Below are 20,086 nucleotides of genomic sequence, written 5' to 3' on the forward strand. Positions count from 1 at the left end.
AACGCTAAGGCTTCCGTGCGCTGTGCGATGTCAGTGCACGTTAAAGATCCCCAGGTGGTCGAAATTAATCCGGAGACCTCCACTACGGCACCTCCTTCTTCCTTCTTTCACTCCATCCTTTATTCCTTCCCTCACGGCGCGGTTCAGGTGTCCAACGATATACGAGACAGATACTGCGCCATTTCATTTCCAAAAAACCAGTTATTATTTTTAACTAGTTCAGAATCATTCCTGAGCGTCGAGTCCTGCTCAAATGTATTAGATAAACAGGTCTTTAATTACCTCTTCCCATAACTTACACCAAAAGGCGCTCCAGATCAAGTACAAAAACCCCGTTTATATATTTCTGTGCCCGCCTTACTTTATTAATGCTGTAACCCATGAACTTGATGACCAAGCTATTCCCTCTAGTGCACATGTGCGCAATCTTTCCTTGATCTCTATCACGCTTTCCCTCTCCCCTTTACTTTCCTTTATATTCATGAGTGTGAATAAACCTGGTGTCTTCTGCAATTGAGGACACCCAGATCGAACACGTAATTACGGAAATAATACCCAAAAAGAAAAGGAAAGCTAAAAGCACCTTTATCATTAACCTATACAGCCCGCCTAGGCAAACAAAAGGAGACTTCATTAGGCTCTTCGCGGAGGCAAAAAGATGGCGGGACAAAACACCCTAGTGATAGCAGGCGATTTCAACGCCAAGAGTCCAATGTGGGGCTATCCTAAAGAGGACAAAAAGGGGCGCCGCATATGCACGGCGGCAGAAAACGCGGGTTGCGAGCTGCTAACCGAAGAAAACCAACCAACTAGACAGGGAAATAGCGTGAGTCCAGACACGTGTCCTGACCTAAGCTTTGTAAGGGGCGCCAAGAACGCGGAGTGGGAGAACCTGCTCGAGAACCTTGGCAGCGACCATCACATCCTAAGAATCAGCCTCATGGTGGAAAACGTCCGGAGGAAGATTGGCACGGCCCGTCTGACACATTGGGACGCCTTCAGAGCGCACTGCAGACAGCTAAAGGGAAACACCATCAGCTCAGCAGAGGACTGGAGCCAACAACTAAGGCAAATCCAGGACCTTTACACTAAAGAAGTCGGCAGAACAGAGCAAACACCCGAGGTGGACAAGTGGCTCCTCAAGCTATGGGAGGCAAGACGCGGACTCACCAAGCGGTGGAACAGACAGAAACTCAACAGAAAACTCAAAAAGAAAATTGCAGACATCACCAGGCAGACGGAGGAGTACGCGAACCAGCTGGCCAGACAGCGATGACAGCAATTCAGCAATTCGCTGAGCGGCACCCTCAGCACAGCTAGGACGTGGCAGATCCTCAAAGCTCTCCTGGATCCGAGCAAAAACAAGTCACAAGGCAGCAAGGCTATATAGCGGCTAGCCCACCAGTACAAAGGGACGGACGAACAACTATTAGAAGAAGTCAAGATCAAATGCTACGGCAGAGATCAGGTCGAAAACTACAAAGAAGAATACCGCGGGGAAGACAACCCCACTATGGACAGACCCATCACGAGGGAAGAAGTAGTAGAAGCGATCAGATCGGCATCGAAAAACATGGCAGCAGGAGCGGACAAGATCCGGAACTCCCTGATCCGAAATTTCAGCGACGATGCAATCGACCAACTAACCAAATACCTCAACACACTCTGGCAAGAAGGAAGAGTTCCGGCGGAATGGAAACATGCCGTCGTCGTAATGATTCCGAAGCCAGGCAAGAAGCTACAAATAGAGAACCTCAGGCCGATATCCCTCACGTCGTGCCTGGGAAAACTCTACGAGAAAGCAATCACCAGACGAATTCAATCTTACCTGGAGAAAGAGCAACTGTATCCGGACAGTATGTTTGGATTCAGGGCCAACCTCTCTACACAAGACGTGCTACTCCAACTCAAGGAGGAAGTGCTCGAGACGATGCCAAAAGCGGGCGAAAACGTGGTCATTGCCCTCGACATAAAAGGGGCATTTGACAACGTGAGCCACGCGGCCATCATGGAGGGCATAAACAATACCAACTGCGGGAAGAGAACCCACGACTACATCAGGGACTTCCTAAGCAGCAGAACAGCAGCAGTGGACCTGGGCGAGCTGAGAAGCGACGTCTTTCACACCCCCTGCAAAGGCAGACCCCAAGGATCCGTCATATCGCCCGTCGTCTTCAACGTGGCAATGATCGGCTTAGCAAACAGACTAAAGAAGATCCAAGGTATCCAGCACGCGATGTACGCCGACGACGTCACAATCTGGACCACTCAGGGATCACTCGGTGAAAAGCAAGAGAGGCTGCAAGAGGCTGCCACCTGCGTGGAAAACTACACCAAAGAACGGGGCCTACGATGCTCGACGGAAAAATCGGAACTCCTCAGAATTGGCAAACATCCCACCCAGGCAACACTAGAAGTCACCCTCGAGGGACAACACATCCCCGAGAAGAACATTATTAGAATTTTGGGAATGTGGCTGCAAAGCAGCCGCAAGTGCAGCCACACTATCAGCCTGCTAAGCAAGGCAGCGGAACAGGTGGGCCGCATGATCAACCGAGTCTCCCAGAAAAGACACGGAATGAGAGAGGAAGACACCCTCAAACTCGTCAACAGCCTCATCGTCAGCCGAGTCACGTACTCCCTGCCGTACCACGCAACCACCAAGGCGGAAAGAGAGCAAGCCGACACCATCCTCAGAAAGGCTTACAAGACAGCCCTCCACCTACCCAGAAACACGTCCAACGAGAAAATCCTGCAGTTGGGCGTCAGCAACACCTTCAGCGAACTCGCGGAAGCGCTGCTGGGTGCACAGACCATCAGACTCGAAGGCACCCCCGCAGGACGGGCGCTCCTGAAAAGGCTGGGTCGGGATACGCGCGGACTAGTCGATAGATACGCGCACGTTCCGGACATCCTTTAACATAGGGCCTATGCCAAAGAACATGGACCCTAATCTCCACGCAAACTGACGCAAGGCTAGGGCAGAATACGTCGAACGAACGCTAGCCCCAAAAGACAACACTGTCTACTCAGACGCTGCCGTCTATCCATGCGGAGCAGAACATGCAGCCGCAATGGTGGTAGTAGACAACGAAGGAAACCTAGTGACGAGCGCCACGGCGAAAGTCGCTGGCGCAGCAAAGGACGAGGAAATTGCCGTCGCGCTGGCGGCAGCAGAAGGCTACAGGACCGGCCGCCCCCTAAATATTCTAACAGATTCGAAAGAAACGTGCAAAAACTACACGAAGGGCAGAATTAGCAAAACGGCCCTCAGGATACTCAGCGGGGTAGCCCCTACCGAGTTAAACAAACCCAGACACAATCTGATTTGGATCCCAGGCCACGCGGGGGTAGATGGAAACGAAAGGGCAGACAGCCTAGCTCGAGGCGCAGCAATTCGAGCAGGACAGTCTAACGCCCCGGAGTTCCATCTGCAAGCCTGCGAGGGGGGATACGCAGAACATTTAAACTTACACAGGGGGATCAGAATCAAATATCCACCACCACACAAAGATCTCACAAAGGAGGAGGCCACCATCTGGCGTAGACTACAGACAAACACCTTCTCCAACCTACACATACTCAACAAAATGTTCCCATCACAATACAGGGCCACCTGCCCGTGGTGCGGAGCCACACCCACACTTTATCACATTACTTGGGAGTGCGAACGCAACAAAGCATTCCACAAACACGAACACCCGAGTGCGGAGCAATGGGAGAGCCGTCTCACCAGCAGCGAGCTCACGGCCCAACGGGCCTTAGTGAGGCACGCGGGCGATGCAGCACGGCTCAGTGGAGCCCTGGAATAGGGGCCCACCCATGCTGAAGAGAAGACTCCGATCGCCAGCGCCAAGAACGAAGACGACGGAGCTTTCGAATCCGCGAATCTCTTGAATGGATCAATAAAAGTTTTCACTCACTCACTCACTCACTCACTCTGCATGGTACGACCGTCTCGTTCACTACTGGAACGGCATTGCCGTCGCCCGAAAACTTCGTAACAATTAAATCATGCGTCTTCTATGTTATTTTCTTTACAAAACCACTAGAACATTTTAGCGTACCCGGACAGCCGTACAGCAAATACGGTAACGTGCTGGTGCCAGGCTTGCCTATAGCCACATAGCTAGCATTTACAGTAGTTACTGTGCTCACAGCAGGGAGATGCTAAAATTCTCTATTAACTATGGTGCCTGGATGCCCACTCGCCTCCGCTTTCAGGGTGGGGACACCCTTTGTATTACCCCGCGCCGCCGTTTACCCCTCGCAGCGGCATGTTGGGTCCACGCGTCAGTTGCGTGCAGTGCGCTGTGCGTCTGGCACAGTCTCTGTGCGGTCGCGTGGCGACTGTAATAATGCTACTCACCTGGAAATAGACAGTACATACTTGTTTCACTCGTGGCAGTAGTGTTTTTGCAGTTTCGAGCATATTTTATGCATGATGCACTCGTTCCGACTACACCATAATCGAAGCGTTATGACGGAGTGCTGTGTTTCCCAATCAACGGCTGCACTTTAAAAGAACAGCAGATATTTGTGTTCCCTGACAGTGATAGTATGAACTATATTAGGGTCACTTAATTCCATAGAATTATGCTGTTTTTGTTGTTTTGAGCGTAAAGACTGTTCACAAGGCCCCAAGTTCCTCTTGTATACAAGCAGCGCGGAGCATGCATGACATGCCAAATGTAATAGTTTTGCGTAGTCAACATCCACTTTTCCAATTCTCTGAAGTTCCTTGGTCTTGTTGCTGCACCATATGTGAAAAATTCCGCGTAATAATGTCAGATTTGACTTCCAAGTAGACTGTCGCTTCACTGCACTGGAGTGAAAAGCTGAGGACCCGTCTGAAACCAAATGGTCCCATTTTCTGAACTGCTTCCCTTAGTGGCTGGTGCTGCAACAAAATAATTCAGCTGTTTGCGTTTAGTTTTGAATGGTGTTGACTACACGTAGTCTGTCGATGCGATGAGGCGACGTCTTCCTAATTCGTAGTGACTACGTCGCTTTATTCGAGGACAAATTTAACTAACGATTTATTTTTCCTTTCAAAACATGAAGAAAAATCAGCCCCTGATAACTACTTATTTTAAATCATATTGTTCCTGCCAGGGTAAACTAAGAAAGAGGAGCCGGAGCTACGCAGGAAAAAAATTGAAAATTTGTTTTTGAGGAAAGCAAATGGCGCCGTAATTGTCTCGCATGTCTCGATGGACACCCGAACCGCGCGGTAAGTGAAGGGAGGAAGGTGGGAGTAAAAAAAGAAAGAGGTACCAGTGGAGGGCTCCGGAATAATTTCGACCACCTGGGGATCATTAACGTCCACTGACATCACACAACACACGGGCGCCTTTTGCGTTTCGCCTCCATCGAAACGCGGCCGCCGCGGCCAGGTTCGAACCCGGGAACTCCGTCTCAGTACGCGAGTGCCCTAACCGCTGAGCCACCGTGGCGGGTTTAGAGCTGAGTTAGTTGGTATTCGGCATATAGAGATAATTTTTAGCGCTAAGTAAACATGACAAGGAAATATAGCGGAACAAGACTGCCCTCGTCTTGCCAATTGTTTCCGCCTTTTGTGTTGCTTTTGGGGCTCAAAATTATTTCTCTGCAGGCAGGGAATATAAGCACCTGACATTCAGAACACAAACCGGCCAACAGCTAGATGGAGAGGCACGGAATGAGCTAGCGAACGCTCTGCTCTTGCCCGCCTCATGCATTGTTCGTCGCACTCTTTTGCTTGCTCTGAGCATAAAGTGGCACGCCCAAGCAGTTCAGTTTACGTCGATGCAGTTCTATCTAATCATGTTTTGGCATAGCCGTACTCAGAAAGGTGAGGGCGAGCGTGGAATCTGCGTGCTTGTAAAAGTGCCGCAACAGGGAGGTAAAAATAGAGAAAAAGTGCACCCCCCCATTCCTTCCTTCCAATTTAATAATAAAGTATTTGTGATTATGGAAGAGGCGAAAATGTGCAAGAAATGCGAATGTACATTTAACAATGGTTGATGTTTATATATAATATTTGAATTATATGATGCTCATACGTTTATAATTTTGTAGTGTCTATCCTAATACTCGCGCCACGTGCCGGAGGGTCCTACCGCTTCCTTAGCAATGCCCAAAAACTAAGAAATGATAGCCATTTGATTTTATGGGCAGTCCACAGCCCAATCCAAATTGTTACCCTTTGATGTGAAGTTTGGGAATCAATTAAGAGATCGGCAGGGATAAATGCCCTTCATATCTTAGACAGCGGCGGTTCGTACTGTCCCTTTGCTCCGCCCCTCGGAGCAGCTCGAATGCATCTCCTTTTTATTATCTTCAAGGCGTAGCTTTTATTAAAAAAATAAATTTTAACACCGCGTTTTACTACCAAATTTCAAATACCATTTTTATTCACTCTCTTATTTCCTTCCCCTCTCCTATCTAGAGCTAGTTTTTGCGCAAAGTAACATTCACTATGTGAAAAATCTATTTGCTTCATTAACGAACCGCGAACCACCGCAACCTCTGTGCATCTGAAGCACCCATTTGTACTCTATGTGGCGGCAATCATCCGGCTGATGATGCTGGCTGTCCAAAGCGTTCAGGAGAACAGAATGTTGTGGACATTATTCAGCAAAAAAGGTGTTCTAGGGCAGGTGCTTATGCACAACTAGACCGTAAGAAGCACTCTTATGCGGGCATGGCACGATCAGCTGGTTCTGAGGCAGAAGCGTTGCTAACAAAGTCCGTGGTGTCAGTGGTCGAGAAGGCACTTGCAGGTGTTGTGGACCGTATGCTGACCACATTCACTGAAGCTCTGTCCCAGGTTATTGCAAATCAGGTTGCACATCCAACTGTTGGCATTCCGGTTCCATCAACCAGTTCTCATAGCCTCTCTGGTGTCTCTCCTATGGCTCCTATGCCTGCTGAATCCTCGTCTGTGCCTGTACGTGGTACCGGGGATACCAGCACTTCTACTGCTTGCACTACGGACGTAAAGATGGGGAACCCTTCACAGAAGCGTCGTGCTGCTTCTTCTTCGAAGTCTTGCCCTCCCAAGCAAGAAAGGTTCCCACAAAATTCCACATAAAGCTGATTTGTTACAGGAGGCTGTCACGGCCTCTCTGCTTTTACAATAGCAATGACGGGGTTAAAAGTACTACAGTGGATTTGCCGTTCAGTGGTATCTTCTTTTCACGATTTACATCACCTTGTTTCACAATTAGACCCCGACATCATTTTGCTTCAGGAAACTTGGCTTACTTCTATTAGGTCATTCTCTCTAAAAAAATTCCGGGTATTCCGAGCCGATCGCAATTACGGTAGGGGTGGAAGCTTGTTAACATTAATTTCTACTAAATTTCTACTAAATTAATTTCTACTACCAAGTTCAAACACCTGACTGCGAATTGTTGGCTGTTGAAGTCGCAATTCCACAGTGTGCTTCCCTTACCGTTGCTAATGTTTACTTTCCTTCGGGTGTACACAACACTGATCATTTAAATGTTCTTTTGCGGTCCAACAATAGAGTGGTGATTGTTGGAGATTTCAATTCCCACCTCGTAATTTGGGGTTTTCGGACTGACGCATGTGGCCAGCTTCTATGGTCATGGATGTCGGCAAGGAACGTGCGTTGCTGTAACAGTCCAGGAGTAACTTTCTTGCGTTCGGACTCTCAGTCTGTCATTGACCTTACACTGGCTGTGAACGGGGCACAGGTTTGTTTTTTCGTGGTCTACAGTGGACTGTGGTACTTCCAGTGACCACTTTCCGATATCTTTCACAATAGCAGCTTCTCCTCCAAGGACGGCTGCGTCTCCACAAAAATTCGTAAGCCACACAATTTTCAAAAGCTTGTACAATCCTCCTTCTCCTCCATTGCGTCATCGGATAACTTGGGTCGCGCTAACCGAATTCTCGGTTCTGTGTTAGGGGCCTCTGAGCGTTCCGTGTTCACGGTGCAGTCTACGGTCAAGAACAAACAGCCCTCCCTATGGTGGAATGATGACTGTGAGAGGGCTTATCGCCTTAGAAAAGCTTCTTGGAAAACCCTCTCTCATAACCACTGCTCGCGGAATTGGATAAATTACAAATTTCTAGCGGCTTCATTTAAGAGGACCATTGGTCAAGCGAAGGAGGAGTACAACGAGAATTTGAACAGTTATCTATCCAGCCCTAATAACCGCAAAGCTTTGTGCCCATTCATGGAACGCACCCATACAACACCGACCTCTCAGGTGACACAGTCCGTGGTCTTAACACCACAGGATGCAAAAGATCAACTTGACCAGATAGCACAAGGCCTTGCTCTGCCCTTTTAGGCGCGGTTGGTGGTTCCATTCGTACTACCCCCTCCGCGCGCAGACTTCACTGCGGTTACACCCTCTGAATTATTTTCCATTGTTACTGGCCTCAAACCTGCAGCTCGCGGATGCAATGGGATCGCTATTGGTATGTTGAAATCTCTTGTGCAAGAATTTACCTCGGATGTTTTGCATATGGTTAATGTCTCTCTGGAAAAATCTTGGCTCCCTCCTGAATGGAAAATTGCGAAAATAATCTTACTTCTTAAGGATCCAAAAAAAGGGTTTAGAAATTGACAACATTCGACCCATTTCCGTCTTGTCAAATTTAGTTAAAGTAATTGAACGGATTGTGCACAGCCGTCTTACAGATCATGTTCTTGCGGTACAAGCTTTCAGTGCTTCTCAGATAGGGTTTCGTCGGGGATGTTCGATTTGGACCGCACACTTGGATTTGGAAAGTAGAATTAGGATAGCAATGGAGAAGAAAGAGGTCGCGGCTTTAGTAACCTTGAATATTGCTAAAGCGTATGACAGTGTAGAACATTCAATTTTATTGAACAAGCTGGACGAAATTCGGCCGCCTTTTTATATTCTTGCATGGATTCAGGAATTCCTAAAAGAAAGGCGGTTCTTCTGTTCGGACGGCTCTTTTCCTTCCGAGACTTTTTCAGACTAGAGGTGTTCCGCAGGGCTACGTAGCGTCTCCGTTACTTTTTAACATACTGGTGCGAGATATACCTATTCAGGGTGACATCAAGGTATATGTATATGCGGACGACATCGCCTTTTTCGCATCTGCTAGAGACATACACTCACTTTACCAGCTTTTGCAGACCTACCTAAATGCTCTGGAGATATGGCTGGGAAAGTTACTCTTAACTCTTAACGTGAACAAATCTTCAGTTCTCATTTTTCCTCCAGTGTCCCCTCTTTATATAAGTCTACAGTATGGTGGCGCCCAAATCCCGCAAGTGCAGTCCTTAAATTATCTAGGGGTCATTTACGACCCTCACCTCTACTGGCGACCTCATATCAAAAGTATAGCCTTAAATGGTGAGCGAGCTCTCGGTCGCCTTATGCGAATCAGCAATAGGAAATTTGGTATGCGCAGAGACACTCTCTTATTTCTCTACAATACTTACGTTAGACCAATTTTGGAGTTCGGTTGCCTTCTGTTCTCCGGTTTCCCTAGATATAAAATTCAACAGCTCATTTTTCTGGAGAGACGTGCTCTACAGCTATGCCTGGGTCTACTAAAATCAGTGGCGAATTGTGTCCTCTTTCTGGAAGCTCGCATACGGGACTTGAACTCCCGCTTCCAACTTATCACAGTGCTCACCTTCCTACGGGGACTTGAGCTAATGCCTGGAGTGGCCCCTCCAATTTTTTTGACAACCCCAGCATTCTTTCTAGATAAACATTGGCCGATCTACAAACTGCCTCAATTTCTGTTCACTGAGCACCTTTTGTCCAAAATTGCAGGCACGCTTAGGTCTGTGCAATGCGTCAGCGATTTGCAGGCTGCACCAGCTGTTTGCTTTGGCCATGTGATGCCGCTTTACGCAAAGCAATTGCCTGCCAACATGCTAAATGGCCTCCTGGAGGAATATCTATTGCAGTATCCGAGCCATGCTGCAATTTTTACGGATGCCTCTCAACAAGTCGAAAAGGCAGCAGTAGGTGTTTATTCACAAACACTAGATTGGCGTTACTCTCTCCGGATCCCTGATTATACTCCAATTTACACTGCTGAATTCCATCGCTATCGGTTTGGCCCTTCAAAACGTTCCCAGCAATATTGATCAAATCATCATTCTCTCGGACTGCCGCTCAGTCTTGGCTGCACTAGAAAGCTCGCAAAATACTCTCCTTTACCGAACCCTACTTTAATTCGTTCCACGTCATGTCATAGAGGTGCGTTTTCAGTGGATACCAGGGCACTGTGGTATTTCTTCAAATTCTATGGCCGATTTCCTAGCGAAATCTGCCATCAATGGCCATGTTGCCCAGGGCGTTACAAACCTCATACTTCTGACCGTCGCGGTATGAACGCTTGCAAATTCACCATTACCTGAGCCATCAGCCCATGCTTGGTACAGCGGATTTCTAACATTTGAAATTCCCCTGGAATATACGTTACTGTACATCAAGACAATGTGAGGTTTCTGTGACACCGCTGCGTTGTAGGATACCTCGCCTTAATCTATACTTATGCCGTTCGGGGTTCACGCCGTCGAATCTATGTGCGTCATGCGGGGACATTGAATCCATAGATCATTTCATCCTCTACTGCCGGCGGTTTGCCCGGCAGAGAATTCAGTTTTTGGTAAATCCGCTCGCTCAATTAGGACTGCCGTTTACTCTTCCCGTCCTCCTCTCATTCGGTGCAACCGTCAAAGGGCATGCCATTTGGCAAGTGTGCCAACTACTCCACAAATATATCAGTGCAACCTGGAGATTTTTGTGTTAACTTCTGGATACTTTTTTTTATTTCCTTTTCTCAAAATTATTTGCTTTCTTATCAATCCTCAAAATTAGTAATTCTACTCGCACAGCTTTGTTTCCTTGATTTCCAACTCGATTTCCTCATGCTCAATCAAATTAAGGATTTCCTTTTCACTCACAATCATCTTAATTGATAAGCCGGTTGAGATTCACTTGGATTAGACATTCCCTGTTTGGACCTGCACCAAACCCTGGCCAATCCCCCACCGTGAGTATGTGCCATCATCTTTTCAGGCAACAACAAGAACAACAACCGCAACAGCGCAACCTAAGGCGCCCGAAGCCGAAAACGAAGGCCTACGCTTGGGTAGATGCAAACAAAAAAGCTATAGATAAGCTCTCCTTCTTTTTGTCTGTGCCTGCTTGCTGCTGTTCTGCTTGCTCCTGTTAATGTGTACTTCTTCTCCCGGCCAGGGGTTTTCCCATTGGTCGGCATCTCTTCCTCAAGACCAGCTCCCAATTGATCTTTTTCCGCAGTGGTGTTTCGAGCATTCCGGTCGCTTTAGTGCCTTCCGATGGGGGCGCTATCCGACTGAACAACCCGGAGGCAGTGCAGGCGGCCCTTCAGTCCACATCGAAGCACTTTATGCACATTACCGATGTCCGGCAGTTCGGCAGGGGTGGTACTTTGTGCAGGTCGCCGGATAAAGACTGTATTGAAGACCTGCTAAAGTGTACGACCTTCGCCAACCACCCGGTGAGCGCATTCGTTCCGCCTCATCTAGCATGTTCCAAGGGCTTGGTCCGAGGGGTCGACTCTCGATTGAGCCCTGCGGAAACGCTTGAGAACCTCTTGCCTGCAGGAGTGATTGCTGTCCATCGATGCAGCAGGATGGTTGACGGAGTAAAAATTCCTACGGAGTCCGTCATTGCCACATTTGCAGGAATATTTTGCCCGTCAGAGATTAAGGTGTGGCCATTGGTTTTTCGAGTAGATGCCTTTAACTCTCGGCCCCTTCAGTGTCCAAACTGCTGGCGATTTGGCCACAGCGGCAAAGCCTGCAAATCGGCCTTACGCTGCTGTGCCTGTGGGGAACGTCATTGCAGAGAGGAATGTCCTGAACAGCAAGAGAAATGTTGTTTGTGTAGCGGTGCTCACCCTGATGATTCACTTGACTGTCCTGCACGAGCACAAGAAGTTCAGGTGCTCGAGGTTATAGACAAGCGCAGATGCACGCGGAGAGAGGCTTTTGCCGCAGTCAAGGAGAGAGCCTCAGGCTACTCTAGTGTGGCCGCCAAATGCCCACCCATAATGGATTCTAGTTGGTCCTCGGCTATTACAGCGGAAGTTGAGAAAGCTGTGGAAAATGCAATGGATCGCATTATGGAAACCGTGTCCGCGCGCATTTCGCAGGTCATAGCTGCTCAGATGACCAATCTTCTGCAGGCGTCCACCGCTCCGCTCTTGTCTTTGGCTTCGGAAGCTACCCCTCCTTCTGTAGTAATCGATTCCGCTCCACAGGGCCAAAAACAATGTGAGCAACAAGACCACTCAGGCCTCTCCTTCGACCAGCGTTATGGACGCATCCTCTATGGACTGTATGGATATGGAGTCTGATCTCCGCGCCCAGAAACGAAGTGGGTCTCCTTTGAATATTGCAGGCCCATCTTGCCCCCAGTCAAAGACAAAGAAAAGTAACCCAAGTCAAGATGCTAAGACCAGGATTCTAGAAAAGGCAGTCGCGGCTGCGGCACTCCCGCCAAGGTAGGGTTCTTAAGTGTACTACAGTGGAATCGTCGATCTATATTCTCAGCTTCAATAGATTTAAATTGCCTATGCCATCAGCTTCTACCAAATTTAGTTGCTTTACAGGAAACATGGATAACTTCAAATTTAAATTATCATCTCAAGAATTACCGGGTCATCACGAGGGGAGGGTTGTTAGTGCTCATCTCTACAAAGTTTTGCCACAGGGCATGCATTTCTTTCCAATATGTGGACAATGAATGTGAAATCCTTGCGGTTGACCTCATCGTCCCAGGTCAACAGCCCTTTACGGTAGCTAATGCATATCTCCCGTCTGGTGTGCGTGACACTCGGCCCCTTGACTCACTCATGTCTAGTAGCCGATCTCAGGTTCTATTACTTGGAGACCTCAATTCGCACCATGTGACGTGGGGGTTTAAAACAGACAGCTTTGGTTCTAGACTATTTGATTGGGCTTCTAACAACAACTTTATTTTATTTATTTATTTATTTATTTATTTATTTATTTACATATACTGCAGCCCCGATGGGGCTATTGCAGGAGTTGGAGGAAGAGGAGAGAAAAAAAAGAGCAGAGAGGGACAACAGATTCAGAAGTGAACACCATTAAAATACAGAACAGAAATGCAACAGACTAATCACAGATTTGAAACAACATTGAAAAATAGGTTTGGTTCCCGGGAGCGTATGTCACCGAGTAAAGAATTCCATCGTTCGATAACACGAGGAAAAAAACTAAATTTGAACACATCCGTGCGCGCGTGAATGGGTGTTACATTCAATGGGTGGTAGCTCCTTGTAGATGAAGATGCTGAAAAATGCAAATACTCAGACAGTGAAGCAAAGCGGGATGAATTAACAATACCATGAAGATATTTTAAACACTCATTGGCGCGGCGGGTACAAAGGAGGGAAAGGCCTATGGCAGGAAGAGTGGATGAAGGTGAAAAATTTCTGTCATACCGTCGGCAAATAAACCGTACTGCTTTCCTTTGGACGGATTCCAGCTTACTGATATCGGACTGCTTATGAGGATTCCAGATTATTGACCCTTGCTCCAAAAGTGGACGAATTAAAGCTTTGTATGTTACCATTTTAGTTTCTTGGGGGGCAACACTAAGTGTACGTTTTAGATAACCGAGCCTCCGCATTGCATTATTGGATATTGTGTTAATATGCTTTGACCAGGACAAGTTAGAAGAAAAAAGAAGACCTAAATATTTGTACTCGGACACTTGATTCAGAGAGTTATTTTTGAATGAGTAGGTGTAAGAAGATGGTATTGTGCGATTACAGAATGACATGTATACAGATTTACGAAAGTTTATTTGCATTTGCCATGTTTCACGCCATGAGCAGAATGACACGAATGACTGATTTAGTTGCGCGTGATCCTCAGGGGTGTTAATTGAACTGTATATCACACAATCGTCTGTATACAACCGAATTTTAGAAATAATATTTTCTGGCAAATCATTAATGTATAATAAGAACAACAGTGGTCCGAGCACGGATCCTTGTGGTACACCGGATGATACATTAACAGTTTCAAATGAACAGGAGTTGAAAGAAACATACTGTGTACGATTAGAAAGAAAGCTTGATATCCAGTCTACCAGTAACGGGTTTTTGAGTATTGCATTAAGTTTACAAAGAAGTTTGCCGTGGAGAACGGTGTCGAAAGCTTTAGAAAGGTCGATAAATAAAGCGTCGATTTGTGAGCCCGTTTCGAGGGAACTAGCAATGTCGTGCGTGAATTCTACAAGCTGTGAAATGGTACTGAGCCCGCGCCGAAACCCATGCTGAAATTTGCACAAGATATTGTTAGCTTCAAGAAATTCTGTAATGTGCTTATGAATGATATGTTCTAGTAATTTGCATGAGTGTGAAGTTAACGAAATGGGGCGATAGTTGGACAAGATTTGGGTGCTGCCAGCTTTAAACAGGGGAATAACTTTTGAAAGCTTCCAGGCTGCGGGGACGGTTGCGGTTGATAGCGATTTCTGGAAGATGGTAGTCAAATAGCGGCTGGTCCAAAGAGAGTGACGATGCAGAAATACATTAGGGATATCATCAGGACCACTATTTTTTTCACATTTATGTTCAGAATGAGGTTCAGAACACATTCGACGCTTATTGAAATATCATCGACAGAACATTGAGAGTTGCTAGGAAAAGTAATCATTTCAAGGTTATCTGTTGTAAATACCGACTGAAAATATGTGTTGGAACTAGTAGCTATAGCTAATGAGTCAAAGACCGGCTTATCATCAATAATGAAGGTATTGGAACTAGTGCTCTGTGGCAATATGGATGCCCAAAATTTACGGGGATTGTGTTTCATTAATTGCGGCAAGGAATTTCTGTAGTAAAAATCTTTTCCCGAGTGAACTTTGGCACGGAGTTCTTCTTTAGCGTCGCTGAACTGTTGCAAAAGTTCAGGGTTACCATTGCGCTTGGAAACGCGTAGTCTGGCAACACGGCGAGAAAGATGCAGTATGTCTCTTGTTATCCAGGGCATACTGTGGTTTTGCTTTTTAGTTTTTAATGGAACAAAACGCTGAATACAGACCTTCACAATGTTCTCGAAAAATGTTACTAAAGAATTCACGTCACATGATATGATGAGGTGCTGAAACTGTTCAAATGCGTCACTTAATAAATCCAGGATAGGCACGTCGTCTGCTCTACTGAAATCCGGAAATGTTGAATAAGTTAGTTTTGAGGAAGGAATAGAACATGGGATCGAAACAAGAACAGCGTTATGATCGGATATCCCCTCGACGACTTCACATGTAAAATTCGTCGCGAAAAGAGAAGAGCTTAAAAACACCAGATCCAGTATTGCCGAAGACCTTGTGGACTTATCAACTATCTGTTTTAATCCAAATGACAAAGAAAAATTGACAAGTTCATTACTGATTGCAATGTCTTGACCAGTATTGGATAATGTATGCCATTGAATTCCGGGAAGATTGAAGTCTCTTAGGATAATTATATTTGGATTGTTGATATGATGAGAATGCAAGAAGTTACTTAAAGAATGCACGTGGTCTACGGAAGTGCCTGGTGGTCGATACACCGCACCGATAACAAATGATTTGTTACCTACGTAGAGTTTGCACCAAGTTGACTCTATTTCGACAGGGACCGAAATTTCAACAAATTTCAGACTAGACTTAATGAAGAGAGCGACACCGCCTCCTTTCCCATGCTGCCTGTCCGCCCTAATTACAACGAAACCTGGAGGAGTTATTTCAGAGTCAATTATACCATCATGTAGCCACGTTTCGGTGACCGCAATGACATCAGACGAATGAGTTAGGATTAAAGAGATAAAATTTAGAAGCTTGTTTACTAAACTTCTGGCATTGATGTTCAGAACACGAAGGTTGGCGGCGGTGTCCCGTCAGTCAGAATCTGCGGGTGGCTTGGCAGCAGTAGCATTAGCAGCAGCAGTGTCCGGGGGCATTGATTTCGAATCTTTGACCAAACTTTTCTCAACATCATCCCAGTTGTACCGCACGCTATCAATAAACACGTGGTCATAACGCAAATGAACCTTCGAGCCACTGTCAGGATAAGATTGCGTTGCATCCCATATTTTTTTCCGGATCAATCGAACGTGAGCAGAGAAATCCTCGGATAAGCTAATGCCTGAATTTTTGAGCCTATGAGCATTTTTTAACGCTTGAGTTTTTTCCCGAAAGTCAAGTAGCTTAACGATGACAGGACGAGGGCGCCCTTCCTGCTTTCTACCTAGCCGATGATACCTTTCTATTTTAGGACAATCCAACTGAAGGTTGTCGATGAATACCTTAGTCACCGCAATGAACAGAGCTTTGTTAGTTTCTTCATCTTCTTCAGCAAGACCGTGAAATATAAGATTGTTTCTGCGAGAACGGTTTTCCAGCTCATCATTTCTTGAAGCAAGCTTGCTAACAACCTCAGACAACGAATTCAACTGGTGTTGCACGGCCCCGTCGCTTGCGTCGCCGTTCGAGGTCGGCGAGCTTGACTCAAGAGCAGAGACTCGTGATTCAAGTGCCTCAAAACGAGAGTTCACTATCTGCTGGAAACGTTTTATATCTGCAATATCTTCGGCCATTTTTCTCTGGCCCGCAAGCAATTCGGCAAGCATTTCATTAATAGCTGGCTGATTGGAAGTGGAGCAAGCGTCATCAGTGCTTGCTACTTGAACAATAACGGAAGATGTAGAACGTGTGCCTGGTTTTGAACCGGGATTGCTGTGAGAGGGTCCAGGATTAGTTTCCACATCTCCGCTTAAGAGAACACTAGCAATGCAGTAAACAAGCTGTGAATACGATACAGACACACAACGAAAACCGCGATTGTGTGGGCGAGGAAACAGCATCAAAAATTTGTCATCAGAGCGGACGCAACGTGCGTTTTCAAGAAAATGTACCTGCGTGAAGAATAAGAAGCGGATCAGCATGCTGCCGCTTTCGCTGTCTCCTAGCCCACTGGCAGACCGCTGTGTAGGCATTGCTTTTATACGATCCGTGGGTGACGTCACAGAACTTGGCTTTAAGATGGCCGGTAGATCGAAGATGACATCGTCGAATGGAGATGCTCGGCCAGGTTGCGCAGTGGAGGGAACACCCGTGCTGTCTTTTACAGGAAAGGTAGGGAAGTCCACGCTCGCACAGAGGTTATCCACGTGTAGGATTGGTGATGGCGATGGAACTGAAGTCCGTAGCGCAAGGAAACAAGGCGCCGCTGTAGTCCCGACGAAGGCACCAGCGAGGCAGGCGCAGAACTGCGGGAAGAATAAGAAGCGGATCAGCATGCTGCCGCTTTCGCTGTCTCCTAGCCCAATCTCTTACGACCCATGATTTGCAAAAATTCCGGATTGCCTACGTTTGTTCGGAGCCAATGCCGCTCTGCCTTGGATTTAACTTTTTCCTCCCCAGGAGTCTCTGTTACGTCTTGGGCGCCTGTTGACAATGCAACAAACAGTGATCATCTACCGATTAGTTTCAAGTTTGCGTGTAAATTAACTCTTCCTGAGCGACATCAGCGCACGTTAATAATTTACAGTTGCTTTAAAGACACGCTAAAATCAGCCTTCCAAATCACTTCAGACACTTGCGCTCAGACAAGTGCCGAAAGCAAGACTGCACATCTATGTTCAGTACGGGACTATGCAAGGCAAAAGTCTGAATTTTTGGTTAAGAGAACCAAGGGTGCAATTTCGAACAATTGGTGGAATGCTGAGTGCACGCGTGCATATAGACGACGGAAAGCAGCTTGGAATAAACTTCTCATCAATCAATGCCCAAAAAATTGGTTGGATTATAAGTATGTTGCAGCAACATTTAAGCGCACCGTCGCCCGTGCAAAGGAGGAGTATAATACAAATCATTACGATTTTCTTTCACAATCGGGAAATAAACGAGCTTTGTTTAATTTCAAGAGGCACAAAAAGGTGATTCCACCGGCTGCCAACATTGAATCCCTCTTTCAGACCCCTGCTGACATCGCAAAGGCCTTAGATGATATTGCGAGTTGCTTAGGGCTTCGCTTTACATCTGCCTTACCTTCTCCTACTATATTTACATGCACCTCAAGTGATTTCGCTGAGGTCTCTATGCCTGAGCTGTCGCAAATTGTTCTGCGCTTATCCCCAGCGGCTCCTGGCCCCGATAAGGTCGCATCATCTATGATCAAAATTTTGTTCAATGAATCTCCTGCAGACCTGTTGGCTCTAGTTAATCATTCTATTAAAGGCCCTTGGATACTGCATGAGTGACGTCTTGCTGAAATAGTTCCACTGCTTAAAAAGCAAGGGGAGGGCTTAACTTTAGACGATATACGCCCTAGTTCCTTAGCATCGAACCTAGTGAAATTGGTGGAAAGGGCCCCTCTCAGCCGTGTAATGTCATTCATTTCAGAAAATGCTATATTGAATCCATGTGAAATTGGTTTCAGGCCGGGTTATTCAATTTAGTGTGCCCATACTGACCTAGAGAGTCGTATTAAATTAGCTCGCAATAGAAAACAGTTTGCTGCGCTTGTCACCTTGGATGTCAGTAAAGCATATGACAGCGTTGAGCACTCGACTCTATTACTAAGATTACAGGAACTGAACTTCCCAAACTATTTTGTAGCTTGGATTTCTGTTTTTTTGGAAAATAGAGAATTTTACTGCTGCCAAAATGGTGTTTCCTCAAGGAGATTTCCACAGACAAGAGGTGTACCGCAAGGATCAGTTCTCTCACCTGTTATTTTTAACATTTTTCTAAGCTCAATTCCATGCATTCAGAATGTGAAAACTTATGTTTACGCCGACGATATTGCATTTTTTTGCAACAGCAGGTGATATTCACACCCTTATGAACCCTGCAAAATTACCTCAATGCTCTTGACAACTGGTTGGGAAGAATTCATCTGTCCCTTAATGTGAAGAAATGCGCATTGTTAGTATTTCCAGTTTCTGTTCCTGTAAATATCTGCCTGGTGTATAGAAATAACATAATACCTCAAGTTCTGACGGTGAAGTATCTCGGAGTAATATACGACTCTACTCTTTCCTGTCGGCCACTCATTGAGCAACTTTCTGCAAAAGGAGTTCGGGCCATTGACATCCTGCGTAGGCTTTGTAGTGATAGCTCAGGCATGAGAAGGCATACACTTCTGATGATTTCTAAAATGTACGTCCGTCCAGTTTTGGAGTTCGGGTGTGTTTTATTCTCAGGAGCTCCTGCCTATAAACTTCTCCCTCTTGTGCTGCTGAAGCGTGAGGCATTGCGCCTTTATCTTGGGCTTCCAAAATATGTCGCCAATGCTGTTCTGCACGTTGAGGCGCGAATGCCATCGTTATCAGCTACGTTTCGCCTTTTAACAGTTCGAACATTTTTAAAATTGTGCGACTCACCTCTTCACGCTTCCAGTATAATATTTCTTAGTCAACCTTCCGCCTTTTTTAGTGCTGCATGGTCTTGGTTTCATACCCCGCAGATATGTTTCGTACAGTCCCCCTTGATACCATAAATATTCATTTCACAGATGTCCGCCAGTTGTATAACAACTCATCATAGGTCCAAATTGAATTCGATGACATTTTGGCATCGAATGCAAAGCTGCACGCCTTCCCGCTTCTTCAGGGTCTGTTGCAGGACCACCTAAGGTGCTTTCCCTCTCATGTTCTTATTGCTATCGATGCCTCGCAGGATCGCGAGAAGGCAGGTGTGGGAATTTTTTCGCCTTCACTGGATTGGTCTTTTTCTCTCCGTCTTCCTGACTTCACTCCCATTTTTCTGGCTGAATTATTAGCAGTGATCTTAGCCTTATAGAATTAGAAACTACCGTTTCCCAGGTTGTGGTTATGACAGACTCTCTGTCCATTTGCTCTTCCTTATCCTCATCCACTGAGTCTCGGACATTACGCCTCTTTAAGTTCCTGATTCCGCTCCATCTAAATTCGGTAAGGTTGCTTTGGGTGTACCTGGTCACATGGGTTTTCACTTAAATGAGGTTGCAGATTCCTTAGCAAGAGCCTCTCTCTGCGGCCCAATTGTTGCTGTCCTGCCAACGTGTGCATATACAGCTGCGGTGAGGT

The 20,086-nt window shown here is 46.4% G+C and overlaps 1 protein-coding gene across 1 annotated transcript; it reads right to left on the reverse strand.

The window, feature by feature from the left end:
- Positions 1-15,913: 15,913 nt before the first annotated feature.
- On the reverse strand, positions 15,914-17,358 carry LOC144119463 (uncharacterized). Its single transcript, XM_077652069.1, has 2 exons — positions 17,352-17,358; positions 15,914-16,731 (listed from the first exon to the last, which is right to left on the reverse strand). The coding sequence occupies exons 1-2, from the start codon at positions 17,356-17,358 to the stop codon at positions 15,914-15,916; spliced, it is 825 nt and encodes a 274-aa protein (XP_077508195.1).
- Positions 17,359-20,086: the final 2,728 nt, after the last annotated feature.

The sequence above is a fragment of the Amblyomma americanum genome, chromosome 1 (genome assembly GCF_052857255.1).
Source record: "Amblyomma americanum isolate KBUSLIRL-KWMA chromosome 1, ASM5285725v1, whole genome shotgun sequence".
Taxonomy (NCBI): Eukaryota; Metazoa; Arthropoda; class Arachnida; order Ixodida; family Ixodidae; genus Amblyomma; species Amblyomma americanum.